We start from the raw sequence: 14,662 nt of genomic DNA, 5'->3' as shown, positions 1-14,662 counted from the left end.
GGAATTTGTCTAGCAAGAGGGCTTAGTAGAAGCAGCACAAGCATGTCTGGGTGATATTATTGCGTTGTTAATATTTCGTTTTATTAGATAATATACATATGTTAACTTGTCATTGCCTGCTTCTCTGTTTGATTTATTATAAAAGGGCCATCATAAAATTGTCAAGCTATCCTGTGAACAACAGCTGGCTTTAGTAAACACTTAGTCATCCTGGTTTTAAGTAAAAACAGACCTGAATTCAGCTCTGCATTAAGAATAATGGAACATGGTATGATGTCCTTCAGCAGAAACTGTTGAGCTTGGCTTCAGTTTAGTAGAAGCCAGCATTTATCAGTGCTGAGGGCAGACAGACTCTCCTCTGCCTGAGAGGATAGAAATGGCATCTCTGAGCAAATTAGCAAAAAGACTGGTTCATGAGACACTCTGAAGTTGGTTGCTTATGCCCCTGCCTGCTACATATTCAAAATGGATTTACAAATGAGGTTTTATATCGTTCTGGCAAAAGCAAAAAGAAAATCAAAGGAATGGAGAAATAGGGGGTTAAATTTCTTCTCACCTATGCAGAAGCAGAGTTTTATGCCTGAAGTGTACCCTTGATACCTGTGGCATAGCAATGAACAAACCCAGCAGGCTATACTGAAGTAAACCCTTGCTTACCTTAATGCAGTCCTTATCACTCTCTAGTCCCCACTCGAAGATACTTTGAACAATACCAACCTTGGAGAAGTGCTGGCCTTCGGTCAATAAGGCCAACATGTCTTTTGTCCGAGGCAGACTCCATATTGCAGTACTGAGCAACCCTGCAGACACTTCAGGCATACACCATCCTGTTGTTTCCTTATGGCAACAAGTGAGGTAATCCGTTCACTGCGGTTGACACTGAAGGACACTGTGCACCGCTGGAGGTGGTCAGATGTTTTGGATGAGTGCCCTTTCATTTTCCACTCTCCCCTAGTTACCAGCAGTTGGCACCTCTTAGCTCTGACAACTGAGCTGTCTGATAAATATCTGGCTGTCCCCTGACTGGTTCTGCAAAATAATCTAATTATTCTTAGTTACTAGTAGGCTGTGTAATGGGTGGCTGTGGATACATCTGGATAAGGCAGTACACTGTGTTTGCATATTGCTTAGTCACCTGCCCTCCCATCCTTCTGTCTTTAGAGAGGTGTGTTTTTTGCTTTATTAATTGTAGGATTGTTTTTGTATTTTTTAACTGTTTCATTTTACAGAACCAGATTAAGTAGAGAGCAGTTGAAAAGGCAGAACAAAAGGGATATTCACCCTGTCAGGAGGCAAGAGAGGGAATGGGAGACAGGTAAAGGGGTTGTGATAAGCAGCTGGGGTATATAACCTTTCATCCAGTTTCAGCAGCAGCTGGAACAGTTTCCAGATCACAGGCTCCAAAGGGACTTCATGAGCTCTGCAAAATATAGGCATCACTCTCATGTCAAGCAAAATTTCAGCTTTCCTGCCTTTTACTGCCATCCTGAAATATTTCCACTGCCCGGCACAGGAGGTTAGTTTATTTCTGTTTTGGGTTAGAGTTACAATATTGTGTAGCCTGCAGACACTTCGTGCTTTGTCAATCCTGCCAAATGTCTCCCAGCCATTTTCCACCAAGTACTGCATGACCCTATCACCACGTGGCTGAGAAGAGTAGTGTGCATTACGTATCGTTGTAAGTAATTTTCTCACTATTGCCACCCAGGGAAATCAGCAGTTCTCCTGTCTTTAAAAGTCTAGAGGTTTTCCTCAAATTCACCTATTTAAGTAGCCTGTGATAACTCTGTTGTGAAATGACTGTGCATAACTCCATTTTCAGTTTTATTCTTTCTATTTATAAAGAAAGGGGATAAAATAATACTTCACTTATTTCCTCCAAATTAAACAGTTTAGATATTCTATGATATGAAACTGCAAATACTCGCCTGGAGAAAGTCCCTGTTGGTGCCATCATAAAGTGGTACTAAACTTTCTGCATTTGCCTGCAGGTTGCTGTGACATCAGTCTCTTGCCATTTCTACCAGCTTTGCCATGTGACTAATAACTATTAGCAGTTTGAGACTGTTTCCCATACTAAAAACACCCCAGCAGCAGGAGTCACGCTTTCTGTTTGAACCCTCTATCCCTCCTGTGCAGGTATCACAGTGCAATTGTAACTCACTGGTTGCTTTAGTAGCGGTCTGCAATGAAACTGCTGTTTGCCATGTGTAAGATCCATTCAGCCTCAGTGTATAAGCATTTTTTGATTCCTTCATTTTGCATACAAGTACTAACTGGCCCCTAATGTGTTATTTAAATTCTCTCCAGATTGGCCGTGCTCTGTTAACTTTTCATATTTCAGCCAAATAAGCAGGAATTGTTTCATTATCTTTTTTATTCTTTCTGCAGGAGTTTCTGCAATTCTCAGTGGTGTCAGGGGTAGGTTCTTTATGCAGAAACTCAGCATATGTGTTGCCTGCTGTCTGGGCAATACAGCTAGTCATCTACTTTAGCTGCCGTTATTCTTGATAATGCTTTTTTTTTTTTCTCAAGACTGATGCCTTTACCTAAATATGTTCTCTGTTGAAGTGTTCCAGTTTTTGAGTGAGCTATAAAATATTAGAGTTATAATTCTCTCTCTCTTTGTCTATAAAAGCAGTATTTTTCTCTCCACATAACAAGACATTTTCATCTTGTTTTGCCCTCTTTTCCCCCTTACTGACAGCCAGAAGAGTTCATGCACCTTCAAATTCCAAATGCTGTTTTAGTTTTGCTTTCGTTTAGCCTCTGAACTTGCTCTCCGTTCTACCGTGTTGCTTGGGTAGGATCCTGCCCTGCACACTGTTGTTGTGGCTTTGCTCTCTCTACAGCACTGAGGGACATGTGGAATCAAAGCAGGCACAGCTGACTTCTAAATACCTGCACACAGGCCTCAGACTACTTGTAGGCATGACATTAATGCCTATGTGTTACACCCATCATTTTAGGAGTCCATTGCAATTACTTTGCAAAACTAGAGAGAACTCCTGAGATAATGGGGTTTCTGGTAAGTGCAAGAGAGCAAGACAAGTCAGGTCAGCAGAAAGCGGTCCAATAAAAGCAGAAGGTTCCTTGAAGAGATGAGACAGTGGTAGGAGGGACTTGCTCAGGCAAGAGGTCTTTGCCCACTCCAGTGATCAAAAAGCTGCCTTTTGGCATCAGATTTTCTAGCCAGTTAGTCAACTTTTAGGTGATGACTCCTCTCAGTCCCTATCAGGAGTCAGATACATCCATCAGTAGTAAGGATACCGTACTTGAATGCCTCCTTCAGTGTGAGAGTGCCATCGCAATTAAATGCTGGGTCTCAACTATGCTGGCTTTTGATGACAAGAGTCTCTGGAATGACAGTGAGGCTCTGGAATGAAATTAATTTGGTGTCATCCTGGCAGCATCCTAGGTTTTGCACACACATGCACCAGTGATGAACAGCAGTGATGACTGGCTGGGCAACAGCCCCAGCAGAGCCTGGGGTGAGTCCAAGCACATTCCATGCAGTGTGTGCTGCCTTCATGGTGAGGTGCCACAGGAAAAAGTGTGTATATAAAGGGGAAATAAAGAAATCCCAAATCTTTTTTCCTCACCCCCCATCCAAAACCCCTTCTTGTTAAATGAAGTGTGTTATTAGGAAACCTGCATTTTTGGAATCCAATTAAAATCAGTCATCAAAGCTGTAGGGGATGATTTTTGAAGTTTGTAATGCTTTGCAGATCTCCCAACAATGCTATTTCCCACAAGCAGCTTATGATGGGCAGTTCAAGAAGTCTGAACATATTTGCTATGCATATCATTGTATGCTTAGCTCAAATAATTTAGAAAAGCTAAAAAGTATTCTCTAACAGTGAGGCCACTTAATTGATATAGTAACAAAAAATTGCCTGAAATAGTTTGATAGGTGAGTGGTTTATGCCCGCAGTTGGAAAATGTCTGTTAGCCACAGATTTAGTAGTCATTATTGCAGGACTGCATGTATTCTGGAGATGCTGAAATTATTCCAATCAATGAGTTAAAAAATCTGCTTTCAAAGCTCTTCTTACGCCTAATGTTAATGCTCTTAAATGATAGTGGGTGGACCTTCGGGTGAAAGATGTTTAAAAGCAGCCTATTGTCAGTGCAATATCCTGTGTCTTCACTAAGGCAGATAGCATGCTACAGGCCATGGGCTCAGTCATGAGTCTCGTTCCATGAATGCCTCCTCCACTCTCGATGGTAAGACTGCCTGTTTTGAGAAGAACCGTGTGGCATGAAGAAGTATCCATTCAAAAAGGGACAAATACTACTTCTCCAGTGCAGTGAGTGCGGAGTTGGCAAAACGAAGTGCAAAATGGACAAAGCTTTGGTTTCACTGATCTTCAGCTTTCCACCTAGGATGCTGTTACTCCAAGAGATTCCTCAGTGTCTAGTATGTGTCTTCATAAAGAGATTATTACCTTATTACAAGGCAGCAGGTCACACACAAATTCTCTGTATTTCCTGGTGAGGAAAGCATAATACTCATGGCTCAGAGCTATTTTTATGTGTGACTGAATAAGACCTGTGACTTGAGTTTGGTTTATGCAGAAGAATGATTTCTTTATCTAGTTCGAGGAGCACTATAAAGATCAAGAACAAGTCGAAATCTTTGCCTGCAGGTGCCCACAGGTTGTGTAACATAGCAAAAAATAGTGACATTGAAGCAGATGTACTACCTGTCAGTAAAAGCAGAGTTCCCTTGTATATGTTTTGTATCTTTTATAAGTTTGTATGAGAAATTTAGTCACTGATTATTTTATGTTGTTGGATCTCTGAGGAAAAAAACAAGGTGTATATTGAAGAGGAACGCAAAAGTAAAAGAGGAGATGGACTGCAGCTTTTTGGGGATAGCACAGGAGGCATCAACATGCATTCTAATGCCACAAGGTCTCTGTCATATACAGTACCTTCTCCCATATACCAACATGTAGATGCTGAGAGCATCTACTGTACTGTGCTTGGATGGCAAAACCAATGGCATATTTTTGGCTGTTAACAAAATGAAGTCATCACAAAGCTCAGGTAATTTAATCATGTTGATAATGGATGATGTGAGGTCTTATACAAAACCTGGGTAACGTGTCAAGAGAGCTTCGCAAAATATCTTAGGAAGCTAGGAAACAGACACTAAGTGAGTAAGAAATGTCTTATTCACATGTGCAAATTTCTGTGTCTTGGCATCAGCTGATTGAAATCTTCAGAATAATGTCTTGGCATCAAGTGAAACGTAATGGAGCGATAAAGGAGATCTAACTAGAAGCTTGGGGCTGCTTCATGAGGCCATTCATTATAAATTTTTTTGCAGTAGGAAAAAAATCAAAGAGTTTTATTAGGTGAATAAAAAAATTGAAAGTTAGCTAGAAAAACATTCCAAGGTTAGGCCTGGTACTGTACAAAGAAGGGATTTAACTAAGTATGGCTCATTAAAAAGGAGTCAGATGTCTATAAAAACATTAGTGTCTATAAAAACATTAGTTTCTGACTGCATTTGAAATTGCTGTTAAAATATATTCATATATGTGATTGCTTATTGCTTAATTTCTGCTGGTTTCATAAAGTACTTTCTGAAGTTAATTTAAATGGATTCTGAAAGTGTTTTTTCCATTGGTCTATACTGAAGTTTTAGCCTCTTGAGTGATCACATTATCTGTTATCACTGCATGGTCTTTTAGTCTCTCTCTGTTGCTTAGAGTCTAGCAGCACTCTGTATGAAAGCACATGTTTAAGTCTGGAAAATGTCTTTTTGAATACACAATACCAACTTGTGTAGATACACACACCTTTTTGCTTCTGTATGTTTTGCAGGCTCACAATGTAGCCTTAGATATTTAACCTTTTCTGGAATTAACATGAAAATTGCATTGAAAGTTTTGGGCTAGTATGAATAGGGAAAATGGCTGTAGTGCCATAAACCTCGTTGTATATATTCAAGTCCTTAAAGGAAGGAAAAAACTAAAGTGGAGGCATAATTTCCACTAAGAAATATTGTTTTCTATAATTTTAGAAATTACAGACTAAAGAAATGTCTCATATCACCAAAGTACAGGAAGATAAATACATAAACAAATAAAATCCCATAAGGATTAAGTTAAAAGGACCCTGAGAAAGCACTGTTAACAGATTGAAGGAACAAGAGTGTTATGGAGAGCAGAGGGATGACTGTTTTTTTGGATGTGATTAACAGACCACCATGCTTTTCAGATGAGATTTTCAGAAAAGTTTGATGGTCTTGGGTGCTCACAAACTGCAGACTATCAAAGTGTCTGGCTGGCCCCCCTGCCTTGAGGAGGTTGGGGGGGGGCAAATATCACAGGGACATATGTCCTAGACAAATTAAAGGGGGCTCTTTGTGCCTCCCCCATAGTGCAGCCGGCCGACCCTGTGGAAGGAACTCCATGCATTGACTTCAGTCAGCTCCGGAAAATCTGGCACAATACAACACTTTGAGAGAAAGAAATAATGAGTGAAAGTTCATATTTTTATTGCTGGATTAAGATTTGACAAGTTGAAGTTACATGTTGCTGCTAAAGGCAAAACCCTCTACATGGAGAAAACTGGAACATGCATATGTAAACTGCTGCTGTGTCTACAGGTACTATCAATCAAGCTTCTAGTCCTTAAGTTAGTTTCTCTTATCTTAGTGCACTAAACGCTGGCCCTGTATTTAATGCAAACAGCCGTATGTATTGATTCCAAAGGATAACAGTAAATGCTCTGAGCTATTTCATTTTGTGTTCATTTTTTGTCTCATTTAAATTAGTATGAGCTCCTCATGGGCTGTTAAAATGTAAGCAATCAGAAATGATGCTTGAATAAACACTGTAGTAATTTATGTAACTCTCTGGCAGGCTCAGATGTTCAGCATCATCCAATGTTCCACTAGACGGATTTTCAAAAGCTGGCTTCTGTATTTCACACCTGCAAACTACAGGGATATTTAGTAGGAAGCACTGTGTGCCTGCAATTAATTTTGAATGCAGAAATGAAATCTGGCCCCGTGCATCAAAGAGCTTGGAGACTGTTTCTCTGGTTATTTGCTCAGCTGACTGTATTTGATTGGAGTTGATGTCCACAGCAGGATGGTGAGGTTGACATACTTAGAGGAATCCGAGTGCATTACCAAATGCGGTCACATTGCAGAATGAATCAGTGCAAGGTTTTGCCCTTCTTCTTTTAGGACTTTTCATCATGAAAAACAAAATGAGCACCAGTTGTTTCGTTATGATCCATCTGGAGCTGCGACATTTACATAGAAGTTCTGTGTGAGCAAGGCTCCAAGGTATATTTCAAGGGTTCTTAGGTGATGGTATTTAGACCTTTTTCAATTTGCAGCTTGTAACTTTCTCGGACCCACTCCATCCCAAATAACTGTTGGGTCTCAATTCTCATGCTGATAGTACAGTTTCTTTGTCCCTTGTAGATCAGGATTTTCCAAAGCAGCCCTGCTGAAATCCTTTCATGCAGTTTCAGCCAGTTTTTCTTACTTCTCTTTGCTCCTCATGGAGTTTCCTTTCCCTTGAACTTGGTGTTTGTAGAGGATACTCATTGCTTTAATTTCATGCAGGTTTTCTTTATGGCCTGATAAATTAAAAGCAAAAAATAGAGCGTAAAAAATGCAGACGGCTTACCAGAACGTATGTTTAGCGATGGAACCAATTCATGTCCAGAGTACAATCATGAATAAGCAGCAGGACTGCCTGCATGATTAAGACACTCAAAATTAGATGCCTGGCTATGTATATTTTGTTAAAATATGCATTATGCTGTTTCAGTTGGTGGCTCAAAGAGAGAAAGCAGTCTCTCTGGAAAATATTTGGAGGTATCTGTATTTTTCACACCCTTTGGACCTATTGCTATTAATAATGCCTGTTGTATAGTACTGTAAGAGGAAGAAGGCAGATGGAAAAGGAATACTGTGAAACAGCAGACATCACTGATTGCTGTGGTCACCATTCTACTAAAAGCCTAGGACTGGTCAAGGAAAAAACACACCAAACAAATTGCATAGGAATATTAGTAAATAGTCATAAAGGTAGCAGTAATAGTGAAGATTTTTTGAGGAGTCAGCTTGGTGTAAAGCTCCTCTAGATGTCACTATAACATCATAAAAGGTAGACAAGAGTGAGCTACAAAGCTGACGTGGTTTACGAACTCTGATTCCTGGTAACTGTTCTGGTCACCCTATAATAAATTATTGGCTCATTAACAATGCTGTTACCAGATGTTGATTAACAGCAAAAATCTTTTTGAAATCTGTCAGTAAGACAGTTTGGGATATTTTACTAGAATATTAAATATTCATAGCGTTAGTTTAACCAACCTAGTTTTTAACAGCAAAAAGCTGGTGCAAGGAAACACTTCATTCCTGGATGGTTGTTTCTTTTAGTCCTTGAGGCTCAGGTCTGATCTTTTCTGGGCTGTGTTTATGCTAACAGTGATGTTGATTATAACTGAGATCATTTCTCCTGCTTTACAATGGTACCAATCAAGTCAGTTTAACAGAGATTAACATAATCATTTAGAAGAAAATAATCATTCATAAGAAAAGGTTGAGTTAGATTGTGTAGAGACTTATATTTGACCAAAAAAATTAGGCTGCAGTTCCATAAGTAACTAAGCACATGAACACTGTATTCACTGACTAATCTATCAATTGTCTTCTCCACAGGTCATCAAAGAAAAGTCGTATTTGAGTGAAACAGAAACAAATTCTATAAAAGAACAGAAACCATCAGATTTCACAGGTTAGAATATTTTTTTCTGATCAGTTTCTAATTCCTAAGAATACAGCTGCAGAGCCCATACTTCCTCAAGCAATAGACCCTTACTCTCCCAAACAGCTCTAATGAAGGTGGTTGGGTGAGGTTTGTGCTCACCAGCATGAGTGAGAATTGTTCAAGCAGCATCAAGCTACTTTTCATGTGCCTATGCACTTGGTATCAGACTGCTAGAAGAAGTGCTTTGCATGAGTTTATTAACCGTGACTTGGCTGACAATAAGCTTGAGTGAGAAAAGCCTTTCCGGTGCCATGTCTGAAGGTGAAGAATCTCTGATCCATGGTATGCTGATTCTAAAGAAGAGAGTACTCTGCTGAAGCTTATAGCCCTACTGTTGCTTAGAAGACTTACACTGACCTTGAAAGTTGGAGAGAAAAGCAAGTACCTACTTCAGAAAACACCAGAAATTATGCTAAGTGTGCAAGTCCTGATTTAATATAGTTATTAACTATCAGAGAATTACTGACAGATTCCTTGGTAATTTGTTTACTTACAGAGGGGGCCATCCAGAAGAGCCAGTCCTGCTCTCACAAAGAGAAAGTTCATAAGCTCAACAAGGAGAATGCTGAGAAGGCAAGTTCTGTGCTGCTTCAAATGGATTCTGCCAGATTTCATACTGAAGGGCCAAAGAAGAAGGGAGAAAGTTTGGCTTTTGAAAGCTATTACAAATACAGGAAGAACTCAGTTCAGCAACCCTTCACTACAGAAAAGCAACAAGAAGATACTGTTGATGATGGTTGTCAAAGGGTACCTGAACAGGAGATAGAGAGTGAATCTCTAGCAGGTGGGAAGAGGAAGGAGGAACATCAGGCGTATGAAGATGAAAGGCAAGAGGAAAGGGAAAATGAAGAGGAGGGAGATGCTGGTGAGAATGAAGAGGTTGATGAACCATCAGCTGCTTCCCAAAATGAAGATGAAGCAGGAGAAGACCGCAGTCAAGAGGCACCACAGGAAAGGTAAGATCTGAAACCCAGGCTGCCCATTCTTAAGGGACCCATGCTGTAGAAAACCGTATAGTTCAAGTTTCAAGTCAAAGTGGCTAATAAATATTGGTGAAAATCCAGCCCAATAGCAAAGCTAAAATGAGTTTATCAGTCTGATCTGAGCTCAAAGCTAAATTTATACATTTAAAACAGAGTGGCGAGCATTCTACCACATGGTACAAGCAGACTGTGTTAGTTGTTTGCCTGGAAAAAACAGTCAGGGACAAGGGAATTATGTTAGGCCATTCTTCATCTCTGAGAGGAATTCTCCCTCTCCCTTTTGTGTTTATATTTCAGTACCATACAACCTGTGAGCAAAGTGATATTAGACTATGTACCAACTGGGACTTAAGTTACTATAAGATTTAGTAACTTAAGTGGTAACATAACACTGTGACACTTTTTCCTGCGGAATTAAACTGATAAATTTATCTACTGTAATTCTGTGCTGAATTTGTTCATAGCCCTCCAGGGATAAACCAGTTTAAGCTCTTGGGAACCTTTATGAACAGAGTGAAATCCCAGTGCTCTCCCATTGCTTTAAAGGTGAGATCGATAGCCAAATATTAAAATCAGAAGAATTCAGGCAGTCATTTCAGCAATGGAGAATCATTTTGCTGTCATGGTTAACTTAGCGGTGATTTTATTGTTCGAAGTGAATGTTAAAGCAGTTTATTTAACCTTATGAAGTAAAATAACCTAGTGTTATTTGAATGCAATGTATGGGTAGGCATTTTTCACCTATGTTTCTAAGTTTGCTCTGCTTTAAGTGTACCCTGCTCTAATGCCATGTTTTGTCCTTACAGGTGTAAAGGCTGCGAAAAAGGTACAGGAAATTATAGTTCAGTCACTGAGCAGACCTGCCAATTTGAGCATAGTGGTAGCAGTAAGCATCGAGTGAATGCTGAAGGCCTAAACAAAGACGACAACAAAAAGAACAGGCTAGATGCAGAAAATGCTGATGGCATATGTAAAACTGAAAAAGCTCTTATGGGACACGTTCCTAAAGGCAGAAATAAAGCAGTTAATTCCACTGGTATTGACAGTGCTGATCAGACAGAGATATTTGTAGAAGAGAATGATTTTGTGACTTTAATTGGCAGGGGGGAAAGGAGTGCATGGTAACTGCAAGGGAAAGCAGTTGTTCATGGGCCACATCCTAAGCTCATGGGAAACAGCACGATTCTGTTTGCTTCTAATAAACTATACCAGTGCTTATTACCTGAGTAGTTGGCTTATGATTTCTTAAAGGCTTCCATTCTGAAGTCTGATTCTGAGAATCAGGAAATTAGTTGCAACTAATTTGCATCTGCCACAACCATGCCACTAATACTATCTTCTTTCCCTCTTCTTTTAACAACAGAGAGCCAAAAGCTGTAGACATAGAATGGAGGGAGAAATTATGTCATCTGTGGCAAAACCAAGAATGTAATTGGTTGACCTACGGAAATGCTGAAAACATGTTAAAATTGAATCTGCAACATTCTGGATGCAGCCCAAAAATCAGATTGCTCATATTAATACCATTGCAATCTGAAGTGAGAACAACTGCAACCTATAAAGAAATACAAACTTTTGTGTGGAAGCCAGACTGATGAACAGTCAGATAAAGGGTGTTTAGGCACTGAACTCTGAAGCAGTGCTCACCAGAGCGAAGCAGAGATCCCTAATAGACCTTTTTCTTGAGAATTTCAGTGGCTTATCTCTGTAAATGAAACAATGGCACATAAAATGATGGCCTGAAGGATCTGAAGATCCATGTGTGCATGTGTGTGCGTGTGCATGCGTAAGACATGGAATGAATTTCTTTGCTTTGGGACAGTGGGGAGGGTGGAAAAGGGAATCTTCTTTTATTAAATATCTGTGCTAGGCTTCTGGATTCTGTAATAGAAACAGGAGATAGTATACTAAAATTCTTAACTCTATGAGCTGTCCTGGGGTCTGGCAGATATCAAGGATGACATTAGAGTGGCAGCTCACTTGAAGCATCTTTAGATCTGTAGCAGTAGGTCATTGCTGAGTAAGGAGATGTCCCTTTGGTGTGCAGGAAAGGAAGAATAGAGGGTTTATCATTGGGAAAATCTTGAGGACTAAAACTTAGGTTCTACACTGAGGTATTTTTCATATTCCTTAGAAAAAAAACTGAGATGGAGGGTCAAATTAGAGGATCATACTGATCCCTTCAGGCCTCTTTAAATGCACACTTCCTTGTCTTAAGTTTGGTATCCTTTGAGAGCCAAGCAAAATTTTTTTAGAAACTGTTTTCTTCTCTAACTTACATGCTGGGATCCTTGGAATTTGTGTCCTTAGGGTCAAATTCTACCTGTAGGGTAGAGGTGATCATGGCATTTTTTAGGTGTTGGTAACAGGCAAAGGTTCATACTTAAGGACATGCAGTTCAAGCTCTGAAGAATCCCAAGCAGGTGGCAAACTTCCAGGAGCCCCAGCTTTTCACAATTCCTTGACCATGAACGAACTTCCTGGCCATGTAAGTTATAACACAGTCAAAAAACTCTAGGTACACAGCTGGCCTCTTGGAAAAATGGATGTTCACTGTGAATAAGGACAATCCACTGTTACATTAATGACCAAAATGTTCTTGCCAGCTATATGCTGTCATGGCTTTTTTGTTTGTGTTTTTAATCATTTTCACTGAAGTAATGTTCGTTTTTAAAATTGTTTCACAAGCCCCACACAAAAGGGAGCCGGCATTCCAAACCAGAGAGCTCACATTGAAATGCTGTGGCTCTAGCCCTCCCAACCAGTTGAAGAAGTATATGTCACCTTGGTCAGCCAAAGGTCTGTCTCGGGAATATCAATCAAATGAAAAACAACATGGGTATGAAATTGAAATCGCAACACCCTAAAAAAATCTAAAGAGAAATTAGGTATGCAGGGCTAGTCTCCAGCAGGGATTTTGACACCAGCAAGCAGCATGGTCGAGCATGTGGAGGTCTGGACAATAATACTCAAGATCTACTTTTGTGCTGAAACTTCATAGCTGCTGCTGTGTGATCTTGGGAACCCATTCCCCTCTTTAACCTTTATCTGCCTTCTCTTTTTAAGCACAGAAACTCTTCAGAGCCACATGTGACACTTACTGTGTGCCCTACCACACTGGGCCCTGAGCCACACAGGAAATCCCAGGTGCTACCTGCTAGGGTGAAACTCCACCATGTACACAAGCCATAAACATGATCTTTAAAGATGATGACCACACTGGGGAAAATGAAAAGTTGTGTCAATCAGATGACCAGCAGAGGAGGGAATACTTCACCATGAAAAGCATAAGCAGGCAAATAGTCTCTTGTAGCTGGGCCTAGAAAAGAGCTCAGTCTCTCTTTCTACCCTACAAGAGAGTTATAGTATATATCCACCTGTCAGCAGTCCCAGAGGCAAAGAAAAGAAAAATCAGCTAGAGAAAAAGATGTTCTGGCCACACCTTCCAAACAAATTGCTCAGGCCCTCTCTGGGTGTGAATCTGCACTGGCTTAGTTTGGCAGTCTTTATCTGGCTGGGACTCAGAGGCCTTCTTGCTACCTCTTTTGCAGAAGATGCTACCCTATTAAATCTAGCTCCCCTACAACACCCTGTTTTCTGAGCCAGAGCTCCTGGAATAAAACCCTTGATAAATAGCAGAGAAGGACCTATCTATACAGTAGGTGTATTCAGTTCTTAAACGAGCTTATCTGTAGGAAAGAAAGGTTTAAAATAAGAGAGAGACAAGCACTACATGTGACCACTCATATGCTATCCATGTTTTCTTTTTTTTTTTTTTTTTTTTGTAGGTGATAATCCCGTTCCACCAGCACCATTTGATCACAGGATTGTCTCAGCCAAAAGGGTGGGGATCAGCAGTTACTATAACGTCAGCAAGAATGAAATCCTGGGAGGGTAAGTCAAGTGAACCCAATCAACATGAAAAGCAAGGCAAAGGTTTACAGCCAAGCACCCTGGGAGGTGAATGGAAGCAACATGCCTCACTAGAATTGAAGTCATGAAAGTCTAAGCTCTAACAGTACATTAGAGAGGGATGAAAACAGGAGGCTGATTTCACTGCGTGAGTGGATTTTGGCTGCAGGTTTGGCACCATCAGGCTTGGCTTGTATTTGGTATTGTTCTAGGCCAGCCAGCTGCCCTCAGGCTTTATGACGGTGCTCGTAGGATGCTGTAGTACTTTACACTGCAGCCAGCAGGAGGTAGAGACACTCTGTAGCCTTTCTTCCCTCAGTGGATCCTATCCCTGAAAATACATAGATGTTTTCAACCAGATCAGGGAGCTAATTTGACAGGCCATGTAGTTTCCAGGTTTCCAGTGCTGACATAATTTAAGGGAGAGTCATCATTTCTGATAGCAGTGTGGTCTTGGGTAGGTGTTGTTTCACTGTGAAATCACAACTGTCCCTTGGAGAAGAAGGATGAGATGGAGAAAGGTAGATTGCTCACGTGAGTGAGTTATTATGCATACAGGATATAATGTTGACTTCCCTGAGATTACTCATAGCTTGTTAAAAGTAGGTAGAGGTAATGCAGTGAGTATTAGTGAATCATATATGTTGAATATCAGCTAGAATGGTGTGTGATTTCAGTGTGCTTAAATGACTAGTAGCAGGTCTAATTTACACAACAAAATAGCAGCACAGCAATTCAAATGGAACCCAGCAGGGAAAGGATAATTTCCTTTGTGTATAACCTAGTTTACATTCAAAGCCAACATCAACACCGCTAGATGAAAATTTTTTCACTTTTTTTCTCTAGAGGGCGATTTGGCCAAGTGCACAAATGTGAAGAGAAAGCAACAGGTCTCAAGCTGGCAGCCAAAATTATAAAAGCCAAAGGTGATAAACAAAAGGTTGGTAGAGTGTGATATGA

The 14,662-nt window shown here is 40.3% G+C and overlaps 1 protein-coding gene across 1 annotated transcript in view; it reads left to right on the top strand.

Annotated features, from left to right (window-relative positions):
* Window positions 1-14,662, top strand: part of MYLK4 (myosin light chain kinase family member 4) — a 69,382-nt gene that overhangs the window by 43,338 nt on the left and 11,382 nt on the right. The window contains exons 3-7 of the mRNA XM_064507109.1: window positions 8,699-8,774; window positions 9,304-9,763; window positions 10,597-10,616; window positions 13,579-13,684; window positions 14,549-14,642. Of these exons, the coding sequence (XP_064363179.1) occupies window positions 8,699-8,774; window positions 9,304-9,763; window positions 10,597-10,616; window positions 13,579-13,684; window positions 14,549-14,642 (756 nt within the window). The remainder of the gene's footprint in view (window positions 1-8,698; window positions 8,775-9,303; window positions 9,764-10,596; window positions 10,617-13,578; window positions 13,685-14,548; window positions 14,643-14,662) is intronic.

The sequence above is a fragment of the Dromaius novaehollandiae genome, chromosome 2, assembly GCF_036370855.1.
Source record: "Dromaius novaehollandiae isolate bDroNov1 chromosome 2, bDroNov1.hap1, whole genome shotgun sequence".
Taxonomy (NCBI): domain Eukaryota; kingdom Metazoa; phylum Chordata; class Aves; order Casuariiformes; family Dromaiidae; genus Dromaius; species Dromaius novaehollandiae.
This window is presented reverse-complemented; position numbering and strand designations above follow the sequence as displayed.